This window comes from Panthera pardus, unplaced genomic scaffold, assembly GCF_024362965.1.
Source record: "Panthera pardus isolate Hobbes unplaced genomic scaffold, ASM2436296v1 HiC_scaffold_1, whole genome shotgun sequence".
NCBI lineage: Eukaryota > Metazoa > Chordata > Mammalia > Carnivora > Felidae > Panthera > Panthera pardus.
Genome location: NW_026526654.1, coordinates 17,946,915 through 17,973,681, shown reverse-complemented (window position 1 = coordinate 17,973,681; position 26,767 = coordinate 17,946,915). Strand labels below are relative to the sequence as shown.

The window sequence follows — 26,767 nt, the reverse complement described above, 5'->3', positions numbered from 1 at the left end:
AATAACAGAAATTGGTTTTGGCATAACAGTGATTTTTACAGAATACATTAGTTAATTGATATAATCCTTTGGAGAAGCATTTACTTAACTATATTGTTAAGTTTTAGGCTTCTGGGGACATTAAAGGATATTTAAAAGAAACTGAAAATAAATTAATCGTTTCCCAAATACTGTATACTAGTTAGTTCTTTTAGTAATCGCTAGATGGAAACTCGGTGTGCTTTACATCAGAGACCTGAACATTTTCACTGATAAACAAGACTTTGGAGGAAATACTAAAGCATCCATAGTCTGAAAGCTCAGACAAACCACATTCTATAGAAAAAATTAGAGAAATATTTTTAATATGCTAATACCCTGAAATAGAATCCTCTACCCTTTCTTTTCACAGGCTAAGAGAAGGCAGAGAAAGGATTTGGCAACCAGTGATTCCAAAAAAACTACAGAGAAGCTTTTGAAAACATTTTTGAAAAGACAAGCTATCAAAACTGCCTTAAAAAGCAAAAGGCAAGAAGCAAATTGCATTAATTTTAAAGACTTAAAACTTTTAATTTTTTGTTGGGTTAACACTGTCCCTAACCTTAACTCAGCAGATAATAGGTGGTAACATGAGAGGGGTAAGTGCAGTGTCCATTTGACCTGGTAATTTGAAGTTGTGAAAATTCTCTGGTGGGTGTCAGCTTTGATAAGGAGAGAAAACGGCTGTAATGATGCATTGCGTGCACTTTGTACTTGTACGAGGCATGTGTCCATGCCTGTAGCCGAGGCCCTGGCCGAGGTGCTGGGGAGCCGCCCTCATTCTCTCCAGGCCATGCTTACTTCCCACCTCAGTGGCCTGGGCAGCCAGGTCAGCAGCGAGAAACCTGTTGCCCTGTGTCTCCCCTCTTCTCACCTCCTCAACAGGGCTTGTGTCGTCAAAATCCTGACTTAAAATCCTAAATCCCGTTACCTGTGTCGAAGTCTGTGTGTGTTTTTCAGAGATGAAGCGCTCCCCAGTCTTACTCAAGTTCAAAGAGAAGATGACCTCTATGCTTTGCCACCTTTACAGAAGGAGGAAAAAAACAGGTAAATGTTTAACTATTTACAAATAGTAATTGTCTGTGTATTTAGACAGATTTAAATCTTTGGGTTTTATCTGCATGATGAGGCATGTGGGAATGAATGCAACTGAAAATGCATTCTCTGTCCCTTTTAGAATGTTTTTCATTTTTCATTCTAACTTGTACTTGTGTTTTGGCGGTTTGTGCTGATTGTTCTCTTCTTTCTGCAGACCCCGTGTTAGCACTGTTGATGTTTCATTCATACACATGTTTCTTACCCTTTGCATACACTTGCTGTCTCTACCTGTTTCTCAGCCCGTGTCTTCTGTCTCCTACCATCGTGCTTAGAGACCACACGCAGCGTCCTCCTCGCTAAATCCAGTAGACACTTTGCAGGCCTCAGCTGACCGCACTTTTCAGCCGCGTGTGACACGGTGCCTGTGCTGTCCAGCTACCTGGGAACCTTTCTGGCCACTCTTTCTCACGCCCCTCTTCCTCTGGCACTTCCTCTCGCTCACTGTTAATTGTCACAGCTTCTGTGGTTGGAGTGTGCCTCTGCCCCTACCTGCCCCCATACCTTTCCCAGGGGTTCCTGAGACCCCAAGTAGCTTTTGAATCAGGCCATTTCTGTTTGTCTTCATCACTGCCACCATCGTCCTTTCTTGCAATTACCGTAGTGTCTTCTACACTTCTTTCTCTGTCTTTGTCTTTGGTTGGTCTTACCCTTGGCTGGAACTCCTACCCACCATGCTCAATCTCTTCTTTATAGTGTAAAATCTGTTAAAACCCAAATCTGATGTCATTGTGTAGCCTAAAACACTTCCTAGCTTCTCATTTCTTGAGGATAAATTCCAGCCCCTTAATCACATGCTTCCCATCCTCACCACCTGCTGTTTTTATTTTATTTTTTTTCCAATATATGAAATATATTGTCAAATTGGTTTCCATACAACACCCAGTGCTCATCCCAAAAGGTGCCCTCCTCAATACCCATCCCCCACCCTCCCCTCCCTCCCACCCCCCATCAACCCTCAGTTTGTTCTCAGTTTTTAACAGTCTCTTATGCTTTGGCTCTCTCCCACTCTAACCTCTTTTTTTTTTTCCTTCCCCTCCCCCATGGGTTTCTGTTAAGTTTCTCAGGATCCACATAAGAGTGAAACCATATGGTATCTGTCTTTCTCTGTATGGCTTATTTCACTTAGCATCACACTCTCCAGTTCCATCCATGTTGCTACAAAAGGCCATATTTCATTCTTTCTCATTGCCACGTAGTATTCCTTTGTGTATATAAACCACAATTTCTTTATCCATTCATCAGTTGATGGACATTTAGGCTCTTTCCATAATTTGGCTATTGTTGAGAGTGCTGCTGTAAACATTGGGGTACAAGTGCCCCTATGCATCAGTACTCCTGTATCCCTTGGATAAATTCCTAGCAGTGCTATTGCTGGGTCATAGGGTAGGTCTATTTTTAATTTTCTGAGGAACCTCCACACTGCTTTCCAGAGCGGCTGCACCAATTTGCATTCCCACCAACAGTGCAAGAGGGTTCCCGTTTCTCCACATCCTCTCCAGCATCTATAGTCTCCTGATTTGTTCATTTTGGCCACTCTGACTGGCGTGAGGTGATATCTGAGTGTGGTTTTGATTTGTATTTCCCTGATAAGGAGCAACGTTGAACATCTTTTCATGTGCCTGTTGGCCGTCCTGATGTCTTCTTTAGAGAAGTGTCTATTCATGTTTTCTGCCCATTTCTTCACTGGGTCATTTTGTTTTTCGGGTGTGGAGTTTGGTAAGCTCTTTATAGATTTTGGATACTAGCCCTTTGTCCGATATGTCATTTGCAAATATCTTTTCCCATTCCGTTGGTTGCCTTTTAGTTTTGTTGGTTGTTTCCTTTGCTGTGCAGAAGCTTTTTATCTTCATAAGGTCCCAGTAATTCACTTTTGCTTTTAATTCCCTTGCCTTTGGGGATGTGTCGAGTAAGAGATTGCTACGGCTGAGGTCAGAGAGGTCTTTTCCTGCTTTCTCCTCTAGGGTTTTGATGGTTTCCTGTCTCACATTCAGGTCCTTTATCCATTTTGAGTTTATTTTTGTGAATGGTGTGAGAAAGTGGTCTAGTTTCAACCTTCTGCATGTTGCTGTCCAGTTCTCCCAGCACCATTTGTTGAAAAGACTGTCTTTTTTCCATTGGATGTTCTTTCCTGCCTTGTCAAAGATTAGTTGGCCATACTTTTGTGGGTCTAGTTCTGGGGTTTCTATTCTATTCCATTGGTCTATGTGTCTGTTTTTGTGCCAACCACCCGCTGTTTTTATACCGTGTACAGGCAAGCTTTCTTTCTTTGTTTCCACATGTTTATAGAACTTCGGTTTCTGCCTGGAATACTTCTCTGCATGAATGTTCCTCATGCCCTACAACTAGACCTCTCACTTACTTGGGGCTCAGGGCAGTCAGTGTAATTGCCAGATTCCAGAATGCTTTTAGGACCCCCCAGATTGGAGAGAGGTGACTCTCCTTATTACTCTTCTCTTGTGGTGGAAGTTACTAGATCATACTGTAATTGCTCACTCACACGTGTCCCCTCCAGACTGTGGGAACAAGGGCAACCCATGTCTTGCCATCTTACTCACCCTTGTAGCCCCTGTAGCTAGCAGCCCCTTGCCTCAAGCAGTATTTTCATAAGTCATTAAATCATAGATACTGTAAACGTATGCTTGGCTTTCAGTTCAGAAGAAGAAGACGAAAAAGAATGGCAAGAAAGAATGAGTCAGAAACAAGCATTACAGGTACATACGTAATTTTTGAATTCAGAATATGTTCTACCATTTGAAATGAATGACACAAAAATGAATAATGAGGTGGCGTGAATTTATGAAAGTTCCTGAAAAACAGACGCCTTCTTTACTGTGCATGTGTGTATAAGTGTGCACGTGTGAATATACGTATGAGTACACATGCGCCCACGCACATTTATGTGGAGTTGGTTGGCCATTATGTATATCCAGATATCCAAAATAAGCCATCTTTCCTTTACAACCAACCAACCAATCAACCGACCAACCCGCCAACAAATAGTAATGCATACCTGTGTAAAAATATAGAAAAGGTAGCACCCATAAATGACTTCAGGTAATTCGGTATATGTTAGTCCATTCTCCCTCCCTCCTCATTTCGGTTGAGTACCTGTGTGTGTCTGGGTACATCTGTATGTGACAGGTATACATGTATGCATACATGTGTAACCAAGTCTGTGCTTAGGTTCCACTCGCCCATTGCCGTGTAACTGGGTGACGTGGAAATGGTTATTTGTGTGTCGTCTTCTCTCCCTGTTCCGGGGGTTGGTGAGCTCAGCGAGGCAGTGCTGTCTGCATGACTGCCGGGTAGATGCAGATGGACTGTAGCTGGGGCTGGAGCCCCCTCCAGGGCTTCCTCACTGCATGTCTGCCGGTTGACGCTGTCAGTCAGAACACCTGCCTGGGGCCTCTTCGTGTGGCCTGAGCTCGTTCACAGTGTGGCACTGTGTTCCAGGGGCTGGCATCCCAAGAGCCAGTGCCTGGCAGGGCCCTGTGGCCTTTTCTGGCCGGCTTCAGAAGTCGTGCAGTCTCCCCTCTTGCACGTCCTGTCTGTGAGAAGCTGGTCCACCCCCTATTTAAGGGGAAGGATTACATGAAAAGAGGGATCAGAGAACGTGTGGTCATGTTCTAAAATCATGACCACACACGTTTTAATGGATGACATTTTTATGAATTGTATATGTCTATACATAAGAATTTTATGAATTGTATATGTCTATACAAGTTTTTAAAATTTTTTTCAAGTTTCTTGAATAGTGGGTAACATTCTTTGATTCCCAACTTTACTGGTCTTTTATGTTCCTCTTGTTTTGGTACATCTGGAAAAAGACCTTTGAGCCAAAACCTCAGGCTCAGGATCCCTCAACTTGTAGAGGTTCTGCATTATTAATGTAGTGAAAGATCGCAGTCTTGGTGAAGACATGAGCACTGTGGTCAGAAAGTCCTGCATTTAAGTGTGGGCCCTCCTGTTCACTAGCTGTGTGATCTTAGACATAGTAACTTCTCCAAGGCTGGCTGGCTGGTTTGCTTTTCTTTCTTTTTTTGTAGAAGAAAAATAATAATGATGCTTCTTCAGAGGGCTGCTGGGAACATTACTGAGGGAAAAGCATGGGTGTTGTGAGCATGACTGGCCTGTCCTCAGTGCTGGCTGCTTTGGACATACACAATACACCATGCCTACATACAGGAAAGCTAACTGTATTATTTTATTTTCTTTATAGAAGAGTTTTAAAGCACTTTTGGTAATTAGTTAAAATTTAGAAAAGTTTTATACTTTTTCATGTCTGTGAATTTTTCACTTTTTATTTCACTTTTGATCATAGGTTAAGACCAAAGCAAAACTAATCTAATTAAGGGAGTTACAAATAATGTTTAAAGATCAAAGGCTCATCCCTGCCTTAGGGCCTTTGTACTTGCTGTTCCTGCAGCCTGGGATGTCCTGATCAGGCTTGTTGGTGTCTTTCGAGTCCCTGCTCACAGGTCATTTTTTAATGAGGTCTTTTCTGTCTACCAGTAAATGTTTTTTCTCTTCCTGTTCTCCTAATCAACTCTCTTAATCAGATTAACCTGCTTTATTGTCTTGTTCATTCACTTATTTATTTATTTCATTATTATGTCTTTAGTTCACTCCTAAGAGTAGGGACTTTATCTGGCATGAGCTGCATAATACCCTAGCACCCAGAACAGTGTCTGGTACATTAGGGGTGTCTGGTAAGTATTTTTTCTACTGGATGAATCTGTGAGTGAATGGCTGTATTCCTTAATCTGTCTATTCACTGGTACCTAGTGCAGATTATGTACAACTGTGTTTGTTGTAGATTATGTAGAACTATGTTTGTAAGTGCAATAAATATCTCTCAGGATAAATAGAATTAAGTGTATGAAATGTAAATTTCACGGTGTTATGCTTTACTCTTTACAGGAAGAGTTCTTTCATAATCCTCATGCGATAGATATTGAATCTGAAGACTTCAGCAGCTTGCCTCTTGAAATAAAGCATGAAATCTTGACTGATATGAAAGAATTTACCAAGCGAAGAAGAACATTATTTGAAGCAATGCCAGAGGTGAAATATACAACAGTATATCCATGCTTACGATTAAGAACTTCAGCAAGATTTTTCATTAGAAAAAAGTGGAAATTGATAAGCATTACTTATATAATATCTGCTTCTAGTAAACAGCATTTGTGTCTCCGAGATCCTAGGAAGCATCATATGTTTATAAGTGAACTTAGACACACTTCTTCAAAGAAGCCTTTTGACTTACCGTTTAAGACCAAGTCTTGCCTCCTGCTCTGTCTTCTCGTAACACCCTGTAATGTTTCTTTCTGGTTCTGAGCATTCACATGTGCCTGTCGTGCTCACTTCTGTAATTTCAGCACCTATGTCGGTATCTTTCACATAATAAGTGTTCAGTAGTGGTTCAGTCCGTAGCTTGGAGCATCTGTGCTGGCTCTACACCCACAGAAACCTGGAGCAGGTGGTGTGCGTAGTTGGGGTCAAGCTTGTCTCCTGGTCATGCTACACCAGAAGTTACTACTGCCTTTAGTGGGCAAATGAGCTTTGTTTCCCTTTCTACTGCTACTACCTATGATTTCTCACATCATTCTCTAACTCACTGGAGGACAGAATATGCATTTTGCAGCAGCATTATTCCTGATGAATGGATGTAGTATTTTTTTTTTTCTACAGACTTTTGAACACTTCTTAAATTGATACCAAAAATATGCAAAAGGCAGACAGGCGCTCTTTCTTTCCCTATCACTTCTTTGTTTTTCCATGAAGTATGTGAACATAGGAAAATATGAAGGTACACAGAAATGATATACAAAGGTTAGGAGTAAATTTATTTTCATTTCAGGGGAAAAATCCAGGCTCAGTCTGTGTATCAAGTACTTTATTTCTTAAGTGTGAAAAGATCTCTGGCTGGCCTTTGAGGAGATACAGTTTGGGTTATGTAAACAATGGTGGGAAGACATGGGAAGAAGGGAGACGGTCCTTAATGATTTTCTCCCCTTTGTTCTCTTCCTGCCACCATGGAGCTTGGGGTCTGTAGATGGGAGGGTAGTGTGGCTCAGCCGCCCATTGAATCTGTGCTTCTGATAGCAAAGGGAAGTGCTAGGTCAGCCAGGTGGGACCTTTGTATAATCTGTATATTGGGCAAATGCAATATTGGTAATAGTAATGATGGTAAATAATAACATAATAGTAATAGAAGCAATATAAAGTTGGCAACCTGTTTTTGATCCCGTATCTACCACTTACTAGCCTTGCAACTCTAGGGAGGTTAGTTAACATGTTTGTCTCAGCTTCTTCATCTGTAAATGGAGATAATGGCATGTGTCTTGTGGGGTGGTTGGAAATAATATGGGATGACACATAAAAGCTCTTAGAAGAATGCCTTCCCAGGAATTGCTTTATAAATGTTAACTTATCATTAATAACTGTGGCTGTTGTGATTTATTTGGTGTCTTTTATAGGTCAGGGACCGTGCTAGGCACCTTACTTGCATTCTGGAAGGTTGCCTATCTATTAAGCCGTAATCAAAATGTCACAGTGCCTGGCATGCATTACATGCTCAATAAATGTTTTTTGAGTAAATCATTAAGTCATAAACAGTATTCGTGATTTCTTTTGCCCAGTTCTTTCTGTTTTAAAGATTTTTTTTTAATAAGGCAGTTATAGTTTTTTGCTAATATTCAAATTTTACTTTTATAATACAAAAATATCACCAGTGGGAAAAGTCAATTGCTCTTTGTCCCCTTTTGGGGAAAGGGATGGAAATGTGGGAATATTATCTATATTTAATACAAAAGAATCATTATATTTATTTATTTTCTTTTAGGAGTCTAATGACTTTTCACAGTACCAGCTCAAAGGCTTGCTTAAAAAAAACTATCTAAACCAACACATAGAAAATGTCCAAAGGGAAATGAATCAGCAACAGTCCGGACAAATCCAAAGACAATACGAAGAGGAAGGGGGCTTTTTGAAGGAGGTGGAGTCGAGGAGAGTGGTCTCTGAAGACACTTCACATTACATCTTGATAAGAGGTATCAGGCACCATCACTTACCTGATGGTTGGAAACCAAAAATCTATCGTGTTTCTGAATTCTATGAACTAGACTCTACTTGTGCAGTAATAAATGTATGTAGTTGTTAATGGATTACCTACTGTTGTACCAACCCTTTTTATTTTTATGCTTGTAATTTACTGCTTTAACATTTAATTCCAGTATAATTAACATACAATGTTATATTCATTTCAGGGGTATGTTATAGCGATCCAGCAGTCCTATACGTTATTCAGTGTTCATGTACCAGCCCACTTTAAAATTAATAAATTAACTCAGTGCTGATTAAATGAAAAATTGTAACTTCATTTATGAGAAGCAGCGTTGTTTTATTCATCATACTAGAGGTATAGTGTCTTACTGTAAAACTACGTAATGAGAAGTGTTTTAATTCTTCCTCAGGTATTCAAGCTAAGAAAGCTGCAGGGGTGGGTTCAGAGGTTCTTCCTTCTTCCAGTGAAATGCAGAGCAAGTCTTTTGACGTGAAGTCCTCTCCATGTGGAAAACCAAAGCCACAGGAAGAGCCTGCCACCACCCCTCCTCCTCCAAGAACGTCCCTGGCTGTGCAAGCTGCCGTGCTGGGGGGCAGCTCGGAGGAGGAGTGGGAGAGCAAGGGCCGAAGGCAGTCTGATGGGGAGAACGTACCCGTGTCACCGCTCACTCTCTTAGCTATTCAGAAGGCTCTTGACGACGACGATGAAGACATGGAAATGCGCGCAGGAAACGATGTGCAGACGGGAGCGTCAGGAGTGAAAAAGCCGCCTGAGGAGGGTTCTGATGAGGAAACTGATGAAGGCCTTAAGGAAGTTGATGGAAAAGGAATGCTGTTGCCAGCAGGACCCCACCTGGCCTGTGTGAACTCTGCACAGGAGTGCGACACCAGCCTTGACAGTGGCCAGAGGCTGGCAGACTCGGCTCATGTGTCACAGCCCGTCAGCGAATCTCGTGTTCCAGAAGAAGAAATGTCACCGAGGTTCACTGTGGCGAACACAGCCTTTCAGACAAGTGATGAGTCCGCAGTTAAGGGTAGAAAAGATCCAGTTCCTTCAGAAAGCACAGTGAAGAGACACAGCGATGCACCCGGACTCCAGAGTGGAGGAGAAGGGACTCCAACACCTCCGACAAGTTCGAGTTCTGTATTGAGGGATGAAACATATGCCAAAGTGTCTGAGCTGCAACCAGACCTTTGTCCATCGGGCAGAAAATATGTTTCCTCTGTTCTTTCAAGTGAGGACGAAGCAGAATGTGAAAAAAGTCCTCTTTCTAAAATCACTGGCACTGTCATTTTTCACGAAACGAGTAATACACAAATTGTCCCTTCAGAGGCAAAAAGGAACTTGGAAGATGTGGGATTGTTTGATGCTAAAAAGAATGAGAATTTCCTGAAAACCGTCCAAGAATCTGCAGCCAAGAACCCAGTGGAATCTGCAGACCAGGACTTCATTTCAGTTCCAAAGTCCACGGAGCCAATGGAAATCGACTCTGAAGAAAGTGAATCTGACGGTAGGTGCTTGTGCTGTTTCAGAGATTCGGAACTGCAGGGTTTCTCATCTGCAGGAGCCGAGGGATCCTTTAGTGTAGTCTCACTCCCGCTTTGTTCTGGTGATGAATTAGGGACCCAGAAAGGTGAAATGACTTTGCCAAGGACACAAAGTTGGTTCTTTCTGTTGTTGTTTTTAAAAGGAAGGAGTCCCCTGCTCACGCTCTGTCTCTCTCTCTCTTTCTCTCTCTCTCAAAAATAAATAAACATTAAAAAAAAATTAAAGGGAGACCTGGGGTCCCAGTTGGTTAAGAGTTCGACTTCGGCTCAGGTCATGATCTTATGTTTCGTGGGTTCGAGCCCTGCATTGAGCTCTGTGCTGACAGCTGGGAGCCTGGAGCCTGCTTTGGATTCTGTGTCTTCTATTCTCTCTCTGCCCCATCCCCTTGTACTCTTGTCTGTCTGTCTCTCTCAAAAATAAATAAAAAACATTAAAAAATTAAAAAAATTAAAATATAAAAGGAGGGAGTACCTTAGTTGGAAAAGGTAAAGGTGAGTCTTTTAGTTTTTTATAACTTCTTGTTTTGAAATAATAACACACTTAATAAAATTGAAAGACATTACAAAACATCTTAGTTCCTTTACCCAGTACCTCAGTGGCTAGCATTTTACCACATTTGCTTTATCATATCTCTTTGTTTATATACATTTATATGTACATAGACTTCTATATGGCTATCCTCATTTTTTAAAAATGTTTATTTTTCAGAGAGAGAGAGAGAGAGCGCACAAGGAAGGGAGGGGCAGAGTGAGAGAGGGAGACACAGAATCTGAAGCAGGCTCCAGGCTCTGCACTGTCAGTGCACAGCCAGACATGGGGCTTGAACCCATGAATCATGAGATCATGACCTCAGCTGAAGTCGGACGCTTAACTGACTGAGTCACCCAGGTGCCCCATGTATGGCCGATCCTCATTATTCACAGGTTTTTATCTGTGAAGTTGCCTACTTACTAAAATTTATTTGTAACGCAGAATCAATACTTATCAGTAGTGTCTTTGTGGTCATTCCTGGACCTGAATAAAGTGGCTAAAAGTTAGAATTGCCATTCCGTTCCCAGCTAAGGTTGAACAAGATGTCACTGTGCCTTCTTATTTCAGCTGTCCTACAGAGGTGACCATAGCGTGAATATGGAAGGGAGCAGGGAAGTGTAGACCAAAAGCTCTGGCTCAGGGTCTAGTTGGATGGGGTTTGAATCCCAGTTTTGGCACCTGTTAGTGGGGCAGCCTCAGGCAAGTCTCTTAACACTCCTAAACCTCATTTCCTCGTTTGTAAGATAAAGAAAACAGAATTTACCAAGATAGGTTGTTATTAGGATTTGAGATTATAAATATATTTACTCTGTGAACAATGACTATTCATGGATTAGGAGTTTGCAGTGACTTTATCAAACATACTGCAATGAATAGCGAGAATTGACTCTACACATACACAAGGTAACTTTTTTCCTGGTGTCTGCTGAGTTTCATTCTAAAGATACTGTTTCTTCCTTATAATTAGTATTTTATGGAAAGGAATTTTTGAGGCTGTGTAAATATGCTGTTTCTGAACAAACCTTTACCACCTGTTTTAGCATTCATTGATGATTTTTGCCTAAATGATTACTATCATGTTGCCAAATGGTAGGGTTTTTTTTTTTTTTTTTTTTGAAAGAAAGAGTGCGTGAGTGTGCCAGCCAGGAAGGGGCAGAGAGAGCAAGAGAGAACCTTGAGCAGGCTCAATGGCCAGCTCAGAGCCTGCTGTGGGCTCGATCTTGCAACTGAGATCATGACCTGAGCCGAAATCAAGAGCTGGATGACCAACCGACTGAGCCACCCAAGGCTTCTTGCCAAATGGTAGTGTTTTATTTCATTGTTCCTTATGTATTTTTTGGTTTACATCCTTCTGTAAGGAAGATTTCCCCCCTTTCCCCATTTATTATTTTTTTATATCAATGTGGACCCAAGAATTCTTACTTTATTATGATTATTGTGATTTATGATGCTGTCGTACTTTATTTCTGGAATTGTCCCAGCTTTGGCCAGTGTGGGCCCCTTTAGGCTGGCTCCTGTGACTTTGGACAATTCCCCATTATATTTTGAGCATTTCTTTACTTTCTGGTCAAGATATTCCAGATTTCTTTTCTACTTATCCTGCCCTGTCCTGTCCCTGGGTCCAAGGAGTTCACCAAAGAGCCCTAGTCCTTGTAATGGAGCATGATGTTTGGAAACCAAGGTCTGGACACTGAGTGTGTTCACCGTTACTGGGGTGTCATTGCTTCAGGCCCTCTCAGGGACAAAGCCAGGAAATATATTTATGTATACACACACAAACGTGCACACACCCATCTATATTTATTTCTCTACAAATAAGTATGAATTACACATGTACAAATCTGTAAGTTCATAGTAGTATCTGCAGTCCAATTCAATATTACAGATTTCATATTAGCTTCCACCTTTGTTCTAATTTCTTTTCCAAACAGTGAAAAACCTGACTCCTATTGTCCTTAATACATTAACCAATTGCTTGTTCTCTCTCGGTTTGTAACCATCTGATCCCATTGGTGTCCTCCTTGGTCCTGGCTGTCTTCTTGGCTCCAGTCCCCACTCTGGGATCTCCAGCCCACTCTGTCCTGATTGCATCCTGAAATCCAGCCTCCTCCACCTGAAGGGAAGGAAGGGAATCAATTTTTTTCACAGAAAAGAAAAGACACAAGAGAGGAGGGAAGGCAAGTGTAAGAGAAGAGCTATTTCCCCTGAGTACTTATCCAGGATTCTTTCCGCTAAGTCACAGCTTCATTCTTTGCTATGTTCTAGTGAAGTAGCATGAAAACATATTTAACAACCTACATGATTGTTTACATCTCTGATTATACCCTTTTGTGAACTTTAAAACAATATTAGTTAACTTAGTATATTTGCATAAAGCTTATATGCAAATCTTTGAAAGCTTGGTTCCTAACTTCAAAGGCAGTGCCAGTTTACCTAATGGAAAAGGCTTATTGTGAAGTTATAGATATTTATTATTAAATATATTTAATAGTAATATGTTATTGTTACATGTTTTCTATTAAATTCAAATCTTTTGAGAGTAAAACATTTTTTTATAAAATTTTTTTGCTTATTTATTTATTTTGAGAGAGAGAGATAGCACGAGCAGGGGAGGGGCAGAGAGAGAGGGAGAGAGAGAATCCCAAGCGGGGCTTGAATTCAAACTGTGAGATCATGATCTGAGCCGAAATCAAGAGTTGGACACTTAACCAACTGAACCACCCAGGTGTCCCACCGTGAAACATTTTTAAGGATACTTTGGAAAGCTCTTGATGATTTCAGGATAGTTTTAATGTTTCACTTATAAATAAAGTGATCTTGTTCATTTTGGTCCAGGAAGTTTCATTGAGGTCCAGAGTGTACCTAGTAGTGATGAACTTCAAGCTGAGTCACATGAAGCTTCCAGACCTCCCTCTGAACAAGATGAAGAGGAACCAGTAGGAACTGAGAAGGAAGAAGCCACTGGTGACTCCGAGGGCCCCCTAAGACACAACTCTGGAAGTGAGGCCTTGGATATTGAGCCACGCGACGAAGCTGAAAAAGATGCAGACAGTTCACTCAATGAATGGCAAGATATTAATTTGGTAATAATATGACATTGAGTTTTAGCTTATTGCTAAGAAAGAGCCAAGTTAAACAGCTTTTGAGCTTTAAGGAGTTACTGGATGAACATTTATTAGCTATTTGCATGCTTTTTTTTTTTTTCCTTAAATAACAAACTTATTTTTTCATACTTCTGGTGATTGGGAAGTCTAAGATCAAGGTGCAGGCTATTGTTGGTTCCTGGTGAGAGCTCTTTTTCTGGCTTGTAGATGGCTGCCTTCTTGCCATGTCCTCACATGGTACGGGTGGAGTGGGGTGCGGGAGGGGGCTGGTAGAGGAGGGGAGGAAGAGGGTAGGGAGAGAGGGAAGGAGATACCTCTTTTTCTAAGGCTACAGTCCTATCAGATTAGGGCTCCACCTTTATGACCTCATTTAACCTTAATTATCTCCTGAAGATACTATCTCCAGATGCAGTCACATCTGGGGTTAGGGCTTTAACATGTGAAATTTGGGGGAACACAATTCAGTCCACAGCAAGAACCACATACAGTAGCACCTAAAAGCATAAAATACTGTGTGTGCAGCTTATAACATATGTGAAAGATAACGTTCAAAACTGCAAACACTAATGATAGAAATCAGGGAAGACCTAAATACATGTAGTTTTGGATGGGAAGACTCAATATCATTAAGATTCCAGTTCTCCCCAAACTGATCCATAGATTAATGGAATTCCAGTAAAACCCAACAGAAATTTTTGTTGGATATTAACAAGCTTATTCTAAAATTTATGCGCAAAAGCAACGAAACTAGAGTACTCAAAACAATTTTGAAAAAGAAAAAAATTGGAGGACTTATACTACTTGATATCAGGATTTACTATAAAGCTACAGTAATCAGGACAGTATTATATTGGCTAAAGGGTAGATACATAGATCAGTAGAACAAACTAGAGTCCAGCAACAGAACCAAGCAACAATAATCAAGACAGTTTACTCTTGGCATAAAGGTAGACACATAGATCAACAGAACTTAATAGAAAGTACAGAAATAGATCTGTGCGTGTATGGACAACAGATTTTCAACAATGCTACAAAGGCAGTTGGATGGAGAAAGGATAGTCTTTTCAGTGGTGCTAGAAAAATAAAAGAGCTTTGGTGCCTTGAATGATATACCAAAATCAACTAAAACATCACAAATTTTGAGGCAATGTGAAGTTGAGTCTTCTGACTTTGTTTTTTCAAAGTTGCTTCACTGTAATAAATCCTATGCATTTCCACATAAATTTTAGAATTAGCTTCTCAGTTTTGATGAGATTGCGTTGAATACACAGATCGATTTGGGGAGAATTAGCATCTTAGCAACACTGTATCTTCTGATCAGTGAACACAGGATATATCTTGATTCACTTAGATCTTTTGCAGTTTTCTCAGCAGTGTTTTACAGTTTTCCTTGTATAACTCTTACATATCCTTTGTCAGATTCATCTCCAAGTATTTCATATTTTTGATGTTATAGAAATTGATTTTAGTTTTTACAGTTTATAGCTTTTAGTGTATTCACAGTTATGTAATCATCACAGTTTTAGAACCTGTGCATCACCCCAAAAAGAAGCCTTGTACTGATTAGCAGTCATACCCCATGTCTTCCCTCAGCCCCTGGGAACCACTCATCAGTGGTCCACTCATCGACTTTCTGTCTCTGTGGATTTGTCTTTTCTGGAAATTCCAGATAAATGGGAGCATACAACTTGTGCCTTTTGTTTCTGGCTCCATTCATTTAGCAGAATGTTTTCAAGGTCCATCCATGTTGTAGCATGTGTTAGTACTTTTTTTTTTCTTAATTAAAAAAATTTTTTTTTAAGTTTATTTATTTATTTTGGGAGAGAGAGAGAGCATGCACATGCACGAGTGAGCTGGGAGCAGCAGAGACTGAGAGAGAGAGAGAGAGAGGGAGAGAGAGAGAGAATGAATCCCAAGCAGGCTCTGCATTGTCAGTGCAGAGCTGGATGCAGGGCTCTAACTCACAAACCGAGAGATCAGGACCTGAGCTGAAATCAAGAGTTGGACGTTTAACTGGCTGAGCCACCCAGGTGCCCCAGGACTTTATTTCTTTTTATTGCCAAATAGTATTCCACTGTATGGATACATACCACATTTTATTCGTTCATCATTTGGTGGACATTTGGGTTGTTTATACTTTTTTGGCTATTATGAAAAATGTTGTTATAAACTTCCATGTATAGGTTTTTGTGAGGATGTATGTCTTCATTTCTCTTTGGTCCACACCTAGGGAATAGAATTGCTGGGTCACAGGGTAACTGTGTTTAATCTTTTGAGGACCCATCAGACTTTTAATTCAATTTGTTTAAACTCAAAAACCCAAAACTCAACAGTTTACCCATTTCTCCCCCTCCCCAGCCTCCCCAGCAACCACCAATTTATTCTCTGTATCTACAACCTATTAAAATCTTTTTAATTAAAAAAATTTTTTTAGATTCCACCTGTAAGAAAGATCATGTGGTAATTGTCTTTCTCTAATTTATTTTACTAGCATAATGCCCTCAAGGTCCATCCATGTTGTCACAAAAGGCAAGATTTCATTGTTTTTTTATGGCTGAATAGTATTTTCATTGTATGCATGTATAACACAGTTTGCTTTCTTTCTTTTTTAAAAAGATTTTGCTTTTAAGTAATCTCTACACTCAACTTGGGGCTTGAACTCACAACCCTAAGATCAAGAATCCCATGCTCTATTGGCTGAGCCAGCCAGGCCCCCCTATACCACAGTTTCTTTACGCGCAGTTTCTATTTGCATACATCTTGTTCTTGCTGATGGCTCCTCTTTTGTGTAGGTTGCTGTCTGGGATGGTCTCCACTTCCGTGTGATTTAGTGAGGGAACTCTAAAGAAATTAGACTTACTCAGAAATCCAAGTGGAAAACTTCATAAGGAAGAGAGCTTATTTGGTAATTTACTCAGACTAAATGCAAGCTTTTTGTAAGACATGAGTTTAATTGGACTATTAATATAATTATCTACAGATGAAATTATTTTATAGGAGGAACTGGAAACTCTGGAGAGCAACCTGTTAGAACAACAGAATTCACTGAAAGCACAAAAACAGCAGCAAGAACGGATTGCTGCTACTGTGACAGGGCAGATGTTCCTGGAAAGCCAGGTAGGTGTACCAGCTCAAGCCTCCTTTAATGGTACATAGCGCTGCTTGTACTTAATCGGATTCCCCAAGGGAATGCAGTAAGTGAAATGTTTACACACTGCTCCCATTTCTGGTCACGGCCAAGTCCTGCATTCCACAGGGGTGATTGCGTGTCTGTAACTCCTCAGGAACTTCTTCGCCTGTTTGGGATTCCCTACATTGAGGCTCCCATGGAAGCAGAGGCTCAGTGCGCCATCCTGGATTTGACTGATCAAACTTCTGGAACAATCACTGATGACAGTGATATTTGGCTGTTTGGAGCACGGCATGTCTATAAAAACTTTTTTAATAAAAACAAGTTTGTAGAATATTACCAGTATGTGGACTTTCACAACCAACTTGGTAAGACTTCAGAGTATGATTACTTTGAATTTGTATTATGAATTTTTTCCTGTCCAAAGAACTAATTTGATGTATTAATGGAAATGGTTGGTCTATACAAGTTTTCATGTAAGTGATCTTTTGCTTATATAGAGGAATAGGATTTTTAAATTAGAATTAAGAATTAAAACCCTAGTAATGTTTAGGCATGTTCTGCATTTTTAATTCCCTGACCTGCTTAGACTTTGACTGGTTACCTGAGGTCTCCAGAGTAAACCAAAGGTGGTAGAGATGGGGAGGCAGGGGGGAGTCACTCCTGCTGGAGTCGTGAGCTTCTTGGCCCTCTGTTGGCTTTTCTGGCAGTGATTCTTCCTTTTCCCATTTATTTAACAAATATATATCAATTCCTCTATGCCAGGTATTGTCCTTGGCAGTGGGGAAACAGCGGAGAATGAAAGTCTGGTAGGAGAAACAGATGATAAGTGTAAACCATAATTCGACATAAGTACCATATATAAAAATAAAGCTGTAAAAGAGGAGAGGGTGACTTATAGGCACAGGAAGTGTGTGTGCTGTCGTATACAGAGTTGTGCTAAGGAAAGACTACTAATAGGTAGCTTTTGGGCTAGGACCTAAAAAAAAGAGGTAGTGAGTGTTGTACATACCTTAGGGATGAGCGTGTCTGACAAAGGCCCTAGAGAGTGCAAAGGCCCTGAGGCAGAGGCTTGCTTGGTGTGTTCTAGTAAAAATGTTAAAAATATAAAATGATTTTTACTTTTATAGGATTAGACCGGAATAAATTAATAAATTTGGCCTATTTGCTTGGAAGTGATTATACAGAAGGAATACCAACTGTAGGTTGTGTTACAGCCATGGAAATTCTCAATGAATTCCCTGGACATGGCCTGGAACCTCTCCTAAAATTCTCGTAAGTTCTTTGTTAATTTCTTTAATTCAGATGTTTATGTAAATACCCAGTGTAACAAACAGAACTATTATTTACATCATGAACTGTTACAAATCACTGTTCATTGGGAAAACAGAAGGAGGAATAGATTGGGTTACTAAACTTGTTTTCCCTTTTCTATAGTTCAATGAAATCAGAGACAATGTTTTTAGAGACACCAGGCTTATCCTAGTTCAGGGGTACATAGCCAGGCCTATGGGATTTCATAGGCAAGTAGAAATTTCTGTTTCATTCATTCAGATATTTATTTAGTAGGGACTGTGTGTCAGACAGCCTGCAAGACTGGGGTAGGAGTGATAACTAAGTCTCCACTGCGCTCTCACGGAGCCCCATGCTCTTGGGGAAGAAGAGAAACAAACATGTACCTGTACTTGTGTGTGTCAGGTGTTCTGAACAGTCAGGCAGAGAAGGCATGGAAATAGGATGCTGAGAACTTTGTATTGGGCCCTGCTGTCCTTCTTGCTGAGTGTACTCAGGTGCGTCCCCTGGTGGGGCTGCCTTCCAGCCAGAGCCCAAGTTGTGTTGTCCTTCGGGTACTGAGATGGTAGTTAGGACGATGTCTGTGAAAGTCCTTCTTTCTTTCAGGTTAGTCATTGATCGCATTTAAAAAAAAATGGAATGTAAGTCATATACCATAAATTTCACAGTTCAGTGGCTTGTAGTTTATTTGTGACGTTGTGATGACATTTTCTAACCACCACCTTGTCATGAGATACTGTTTGGTAGTAGTTGACTTAATGATTCTTTAGAGTTCTTTCCAGATGTGCCTCCTGTGTCTGAAAAATGCTCAGATGTTCTTCTCTAAAGGATCAGTGATTAAAATTAAAACTTAAATACAGAAATGGTTTTAATATTCGCTGTACTCCAGCTGTAGCATACATATCAATGTATGTATTTTATGCTTTCTTTATTTCTGTCTTCATAATTTGCATATTATTGAGGAAATAATATACTGGAAGTCACTTACTAGGTAGCTTGTAGGTCATGGTATATCAGTAACTTGAAAAACTGCAAATAACTTTATTATACAAATAATAGAAAGATTATGACATGAATTAAAGCAATGGTTACAGTTAATATTTTGATTTATATAATTTTAGACTTTTCTATGCACAGTATACTCTATTCATTGTATACAAACATACATACATGTGTACTCATATAAGTGTGTATTATTTCTTTTTATAAGAATGGGATGATTTCATCTGCTTTTTACAATGTATAGGTTATTATCAGGGTCTTTTTAAAATTTTTAGTTTTTAGTTTTTTTAATAAACATTTTTTCGGAGAGAGAGAGAGCACGAGCAGGGGAGAGGGGCAGAGGGAGAGAGAGAATCTTAAGCAGGCTTCATGCCCAGTGCAGAACCTGATGCGGGTCTCAATTTCACGACCGTGAGATCATTACCTGAGCGGAAATCAAGACTTGGACGTTTAACTGATTGAGCCACATGGGTGCCCCAAGTATCAGTTTTTAATGACTCTGTGGTAGTCTTGATGTATCATGATTAATTAATTTAATCAGAAGCTGGTTGTTATTTTTATTTTTTTTAAGTCTAAACAAACATGATTTGAGTGTCTTTATAGACATATATTTGGGTTCTTACCTAATTATTTTAGGATAAGTAAAAATGGTATTTGGGTTTTCAATTTGATATCCCAATTTTTTTTTGTTGGTGAAAATTTGAATTTCTGATACAGTGAATGCCTATTTATGCCAGTTTTTCTCTCTCAGTAAATTTTGCTTGTTTGTTGTCAGTTGAATGGTGTACATTTTCAGAGTCCACTTTAGCCGTTTCTGGTTTGCTTGTCTAGCTGGTTGATGGCAGAGAGGAGCAGCCTTCGCTGTGCCTGGCTGGGCAGTGTTAAGGCCAATGTGGAGTTAAAGAGCAGGAAGAGAAGCTGAAGAGCAGTAAAATTGAGGACGTTGCCTTGCTTTCATTTCTGCGTTCCCTTTCTCCCAAGCGGGCCCTGGCCAGTCACCCTCCACCCCTGTAAGGTGGAGCTGCTCTGGGCTCGCCTGCCGAGTTCAGCCCAGCTGTGCGTGGTTTGGCCAACCACGAAAGAGGGGCTCTAATTTTGAATTGGCTACCAACATTTAAACTGGGGGATATTTCACAGAACATTTTGGATGCTTGGGGGAAAATGAGGTCTGAAAACACTGGGCCCAAAGAGCCCCAAAAGAGCAGGGCCAGAGAACAGCAGTCCACCCCGCTGACCTGGCCCGGGCCCAGACCCTTCAGTCTTACCACAGTCGCTTCCGCCTGCAGGGCTGATTGGCCGACTCTCTTGCATCTTTATGTGAGTGCCTGGCCCTCTTGCTTTCAGAGGGGTGATTGTTTCTTGTGAGGAGTGCTCAGCGTGTTGTGCTGCTCCTCCTAGCGGACAATCCGAATTACTTATCTCAAAGGTGAAAATTCAAAAGAGTGGGGAAGAATTACAGGTATTCCCTTAGTGCACTCTTGGAAACGGTATTCTTTTTCCCTTTTTCCTTTTGGCCCTGCAACGAAGACTGCAGTTAGTCTTTTGTAACACTAGATGGCGCTCCTGCATCGGTGAGGTGGGGCTGGCTGAGAGCAGACCTGAGTTAGTTTCTGATACTAGTAAGCATGTTAAGCAGTGGAACATGAGATAGAGGTTTTGTTTTTTTTAAGTTCCATTGAATGTATAGATTGGTGAGGGTTATCTTTATGTTTTTATTTTAACTTTATGCCATTCGTGTTTCCTAATTGTATAAATTTTTCTGGTTATCTCTTGCTATATTATGAAATACGTTAAACCTCAGCGGCTTCAGACAGCAGCAGCCATTGATTTTGCCCATGAATCTGCAGTTTGGTGAGGCTGTGTGGACGTGTCTTGTTGGGTTCCATGTGTGTCGGGGGCCGCTCCGCTGGGCTAGAGGATCCACTGGAGTTGGAGCCACAGATCTGGCCAGTGGTGCTGACTGTCAGCCGGGAGCCCAGCCAGAATGGTGGACCCTGTCCGTCTGGACCTCCTCACTAGCGGGCGCTTCCTCACAGCATGTCGGCTGCTTCCGAGGCAGATATTCTCAGGGCCGGGATGTGGAAACTGCAGCCCCTGAAGACCTGGCCCAGCATCACTTCCTTGGTCACAGAGCCCACCCGGCTCGAGGGAAGGGATGCCAAGCCACTTCTGGATGGCAGGAGAGTCACGGAACGTGTGGCTGTCTTGAACTTGCCATGGTAATTTATGGTCACGATGGAAAAACTGAGGAAGGAATAAAACATGAAGAAGAAAATGAACAGCTCTGTCCTTGCTTAGAACATTGCCTATGGGGCGCCTGGGTGGCGCAGTCGGTTAAGCGTCCGACTTCAGCCAGGTCACGATCTCGCGGTCCGTGAGTTCGAGCCCCGCGTCAGGCTCTGGGCTGATGGCTCGGAGCCTGGAGCCTGTTTCTGATTCTGTGTCTCCCTCTCTCTCTGCCCCTCCCCCGTTCATGCTCTGTCTCTCTCTGTCCCAAAAATAAATAAAAAACGTTGAAAAAAAAAATTAAAAAAAAAAAAAAGAACATTGCCTAGCCCACAGTAAAATAATAGTTGTTACTGTTTTTCTTATTTTATTTTTTTTTTTAATTTTTTTTTTTTCAACGTTTTTTATTTTTATTTTTGGGACAGAGAGAGACAGAGCATGAACGGGGGAGGGGCAGAGAGAGAGGGAGACACAGAATCGGAAACAGGCTCCAGGCTCCGAGCCATCAGCCCAGAGCCTGACGCGGGGCTCGAACTCACAGACCGCGAGATCGTGACCTGGCTGAAGTCGGACGCTTAACCGACTGCGCCACCCAGGCGCCCCTGTTTTTCTTATTTTAAATTGGCTTGCTTATGTTTTCTCTTTCTCACATATATGCATTTTCCCCAAAATTGATGTTATACTTTATATAGAGTCATGTTCTGCATTTTTAAAAATTTAACATGTTCTTGGCATTTTTACATATTCTTAAATATTCTTGGGTCTGTTACTATAGTTGGTTTGAGGTAAATGATACAGTTGACTTCATTTTACTGCAAGAAAGAGACCCAGAGAAGCTGTGGGCTCTGGAGGGAGATCCTCAGGTTCTGACCCTCCCAGTCCCAGCTGTGAAATCTTGAGCAGGTAGTGACTTCTGCTGGCGTTCAGCTCTTCATCTGTGATGTGAGGACAGTGGTCGGACTGTGGTCGTGTGATATACGGCGTGTAGAAGAGCTAACACGGTGCCAGGCACGGTAGGCTTTCAGTCAGTGTTTGCCATCGTTACATGTTGTGGTGAAGAACATTAAAAATGATGAAGTTGTTCTCTGTGGGTCTTAGGATTTGTTCTGGAGTCGGGACTTGACGTTGCGTCTTCTATCTAAGTATAGGCCTGTATCTGCAGCGTTTCCACTATAATGTCGTGGTCTGTCTCCTTTGCCTTCCAGAGAGTGGTGGCATGAAGCTCAAAAAAGTAAGAAGATAAGACCTGACCCTTATGACACCAAAGTGAAAAAAAAATTACGGAAGCTGCAACTCACACCTGGCTTTCCCAACCCAGCTGTGGCAGACGCTTACCTCAAACCTGTGGTGGATGACTCCAGGGGGTCATTTCTGTGGGGGAAGCCAGATCTCGACAAAATTAGAGAATATCCTTTTACTTCTTAAAACATAAAGGAACGCTGAGCCAAGTATGTGTTTCCGTTTGCAACTGAGGGAACATGCACTAGGATCCGCTTTTTCTTAACATTCTGTCTATCTAAGATGCTCCTTTTTCTCTCTCCTTAGGATTTTTCCTTTTCCTTTTTTTTTTTTTTGTGGTAAAATACACTGTACAGAATTTATCATCTTAACATTTTAAGTGTACCCATCAGTGCCGTTAAATACATTCACATTGTTGTGCACCAATCCCCACCATCTACCCCCATATTGTTTTCATCCGGAAAGAACCGAAACCCTGTCCCCATTACACAGTAACTCCCCTTCTGCCTCCACTCAGCTCTTGGTGACCACAGTCGGCTGTCTCTGTGATTTTGACTAAGGACCTCCTTGGCTAAGGAATCCTACAGTATTGGTCTTTTTGTGTCTGACTTATGTCACTTAGCGTAATGTCTTCAAAGTTCATCCATGTTGTAGCACGTGTCAGAGTTTCCTTCCTTTTAAGGCTGAATAACACTCTGTTGTGTGGATGCCCCACATTTTGCTTATCTGTCCATCTATAGGTGGCTACTTGCGTTGCTTCCGTGTTTTAGCTATCATGAATAATCTCTTTAGCGTTAAACAAGGTCTTTCCTGAAATAAGTAGTGATAAGCATTCATAGATACTACCACAAACTAAGTATTAATTCCTTCTGAAAGAATAGAAAAGATTAGTAGTTTTGTTTTTTATTATTATTTATATGTTCTTTTCTGCATATTTAAATAATGATTTGGATAGGTGTTTAAATGTTTAACAGTATTAGTCTAACTACAATATTTTTCTCTCAAAGACGTATGTATGATATCTGAAACTTGTTTTTAATCTAGGTTAACTGTTTTCCATAGTAACGAGTCTTTGATGTCCTAAAATGAGAATTGGATATGTCTTATCTTAGAGGACACTGAAGTCATTGTCATTCTTTTCTCTACCACTTTATTCCTTATAAATATGAAAATCTCTAAGATCTGGGGAATGGAATTAGGGTGAGTTCTTTGGACCTTTTTATTTATCACTTGTTTAAATATATTTAAAAAACACGTAGAAGCCTTAACTGCCTGCATATTTTGTCAGCGTTATTTTGGCTGGAACAGGACAAAGACAGATGAGTCTCTGTTTCCAGTATTAAAGCAACTGAACGCCCAGCAGGTAATCATGGCAGCTCTTTTCCTAAATTCAGGGTGAGGAGTGAACTTAGGAAGGCTGTGAGTGGCAGCTGTTAAAGATGAGTTACTCTTTTATCTTAGGGCATATGACATCCATTTTAAAATTATTATGCTTTAGATAGGAGAACAGAGGAAAACAGAAAAAGAAAACTGCACTTTGTCTTAATTTTTGAATTTCACTCTTAGGGCTGGACTTTGGTGTCTTTGCATTATTCATTCTGACTTTGAAAAAAACAGTCTAATAATGTATCACACACTGAGGTGTTTATGGTTGAATATTTTACTTTTTCAGAGCTATTTTCATTTTTAAAAAGTCGGGGAAGTGTCCAGTCCAAAGCAATCCTGATCATTAAATTCTCAAGTACTAATGCTCCTTAATTCTATATGTGAATCATCATCATTATGGCATGTTGGCAGGAGAGATTTTTGAGGAGAAACGAGGCCTTTGTATGTCCCTCAGTTCTCCCTAGTTGGTAAATAATTGTGTCTTGCTCATCTGTGAGTATGTTCCTACCCATACAGAAAACTGTTCCTACCCCAGGAACAACCTCCAAAATATTTCTACTGAATGGTTTACCTGTACGTATGGGACCATATCCTGTAAGATACTTATATTTAAATCTATTGTCATCAAGCTCAGTTAGTTTTGAAAAAAAAAAAAAAAAAACAACATAAAACTGACATGCTTTTCCAGAAAGAGTCTCCTGTTGCTTATTTGAGGGCTCTCTCTAATACAGACGTTGTATGCCAACAGACTCGGAAAGCTTCTTGGCTTAGTGACTGATTACTCCTTAATTTCAGATATATTTTACTATAATATGTTTTTTCCCTTACCTTGTAGAAGTTAGTATAAATTTATTTCCCCTAAATTAGAGAGTGAAAAAAATGCATTAAAATTATCCATTATTTACTTTCTCTGACACAGATGTTAACATTTAGGTCTATTTTCTTTTATTCCCACCCCCCACCCCCATTCCTACATAGATTTATTGTCACACATAAGTGCAGTCTGATAGATCTGACTCCCCCCATACTTAATAACAGAGGACTATTTTCTGTATTGCGTAGGTTTCATAATTTCAAGTGACCAGATTGCATTTCATCGAAGAGATTTCACTTACTGGTTGAGTTTACTTAGCAGGCCCTCCATTTTCAGGTTTTCCTAAATAATGGTGTGATGAACATTAGGCATATAACTTTTCCCGAATGCAACTGTCCTCCTAGAAGAGGGGTTGCTAACCAAAACACATGCCTGTTTCCTACGACTCCCAATATGCTGTGAGGTTGTCTCCTCAGTGTATCGCATGAGGATGATGAGTTCAAAAGAAAGGAAGAGTGAAATTTGGAAACAGACCCGTGACACTGTGTTGCTCCTGGAGGAGGTGGTCTTTTTGGCTACTGAGAAATATTTCAGTCTCATTACGTGCCTTGGAAGGGGGTTCTTATTTGAGCTGTGTATGGGGGACTTGGGGGTGACAGAGGTGGTACAAGTACTGCTTTAAGTATGCTCTAGAAAAATAAAACCTATCTCCAGCAAATCACGTAGGAGAGATTTGGCTTTTGAGAGAGAATGAATTCATATTCTCTGAAACAGCCCTCCGAAGCTGGTGATCAAGGTGGAACTCTTTGATTTGCTTTAGAAAGTTTACCTCCTTGGCTGATTTTTTATTTCATTTCATTTTTTTAGACACAGCTCCGAATTGATTCTTTCTTTAGATTAGCTCAACAGGAGAGACGAGATGCTAAGGGTATTAGGAGCCAGAGACTTAACAGAGCTGTGACATGTATGCTGAGAAAAGAAAGAGAAGAAGAGGCCAGTGAAATAGAAGCGGTGTCTGTTGCCATGGAGAAAGACTGTGAGTTCCCGGATACAGCACAAGGAAAAACCCAGAAGAGAAGCATGGCAAATAAACGGAAAGAGTCATCAAACCTGAAAAGAAAGAGGCTTTCAGATCCTAAGCAAGTGAATAAATGTGGTGGGTTTCTGGGGGGCACCTGCCTCTCGCCGTCATCCGGGGCGTCTTCTGGGGAGGATGCTGAGTGTGTATCTTCGGTGAACCTGCAAAGGGGGAAAGCAGCCGAGGAGCCCCCCATCAGCCGTCCGGCTTTGCCAAGAGCAGGGCGCCCTGCTCCTGTCCGCGACGAAGACTCGACCAGCAGCAGCTCTAGTGATGATGACCGAGCAGGGACAGCATCAGTGCTGGTGACTGCCAGATCTGTGTTTGGGAAGAAAAAGGGCAAACTGAGAGGTACCAGAGGGAGAAAGAGGAAAAGCTAATTTAAACCAGTGTGTTCTCCGCCATCGGGTACAACTTAACATCTCATAATGAATTTGTTGTGATGAAATAGTACAATTAAAAGTATTTGCACAATTTTTTTATTGTGTGGTTTGTAAAACTACGGATGCAGAGCTTGACAGTTACTTGTTTTCTGATATGTTTTTCTAGTGTTTTCCACGTCATTGAGTGTTTCCTTGTATTCATAGTCTTTGTTCATGTTTCTATTATCATATGGTGTCTGATGCTTTCTGACAGCATTGACAGAAAGGAAGGGATTTCTGTTGGTCAGTGGTCAGTGTCTATATGCATTCCCCCTGACTTTCCGACCCAGACGAGAAGAAAGATCTCCTTATTTCTTATTCCATAACAGTGGCAGTTGCCCACAACTACGTGAAGTCCTGTTTTCTGCACCTTCCCCTTTTTCCTCAGCGGCCATGTAAGAGGATAGCAGGAGGGAACCTCACTTTGCTGCCACATCCTTTGAAAAGTATGTTTGCTGTGGTTCTAGCAAAATAATGAGGAAGCTGGAATGGGGTGCGTGATTCCCCTGTGTTAACTGTATACGGGAGCCTCTGTACCGTAATGTTTCTCTTTTAAGATAATTTGGTTGTCACAAGCCGACTTGTGTGTAAGTGGCTGTGGGGGCTCAGGACTGCGCCTGAACCGGTGTAGGTGGGTGACTTCAGGGGTGGCTTCCAGAGGTCGATTACCGTTGATAGAGACATTGCTCTAGAGTGCCCTGGCCACGGTTACTTTAGTGTTGCTCCTGCTGAGACCTCTCCCAACAGCGGCTCTCAAAGTTCCGATTGCTTGTGGTGAAGAGCAGGCTGAGCTTGGGTTCTTTGGCCCTCAG

The 26,767-nt window shown here is 41.0% G+C and overlaps 1 protein-coding gene across 2 annotated transcripts in view; it reads left to right on the top strand.

Annotated features, from left to right (window-relative positions):
* The window catches only part of BIVM (basic, immunoglobulin-like variable motif containing), a 79,708-nt gene extending 53,699 nt beyond the window's left edge, over nucleotides 1-26,009 (top strand). For both annotated transcript variants that reach the window (XM_053889942.1, XM_053889842.1), the window contains 13 exons: nucleotides 392-507; nucleotides 979-1,065; nucleotides 3,767-3,827; nucleotides 6,037-6,180; nucleotides 7,961-8,168; nucleotides 8,592-9,692; nucleotides 13,097-13,344; nucleotides 16,363-16,482; nucleotides 16,650-16,863; nucleotides 17,626-17,770; nucleotides 22,222-22,424; nucleotides 23,536-23,618; nucleotides 25,323-26,009. In XM_053889942.1, the coding sequence (XP_053745917.1) occupies nucleotides 392-507; nucleotides 979-1,065; nucleotides 3,767-3,827; nucleotides 6,037-6,180; nucleotides 7,961-8,168; nucleotides 8,592-9,692; nucleotides 13,097-13,344; nucleotides 16,363-16,482; nucleotides 16,650-16,863; nucleotides 17,626-17,770; nucleotides 22,222-22,424; nucleotides 23,536-23,618; nucleotides 25,323-25,913 (3,321 nt within the window). In that variant the 3' untranslated portion in view covers nucleotides 25,914-26,009. The remainder of the gene's footprint in view (nucleotides 1-391; nucleotides 508-978; nucleotides 1,066-3,766; nucleotides 3,828-6,036; nucleotides 6,181-7,960; nucleotides 8,169-8,591; nucleotides 9,693-13,096; nucleotides 13,345-16,362; nucleotides 16,483-16,649; nucleotides 16,864-17,625; nucleotides 17,771-22,221; nucleotides 22,425-23,535; nucleotides 23,619-25,322) is intronic.
* The last annotated feature ends 758 nt before the right edge of the window (nucleotides 26,010-26,767 follow it).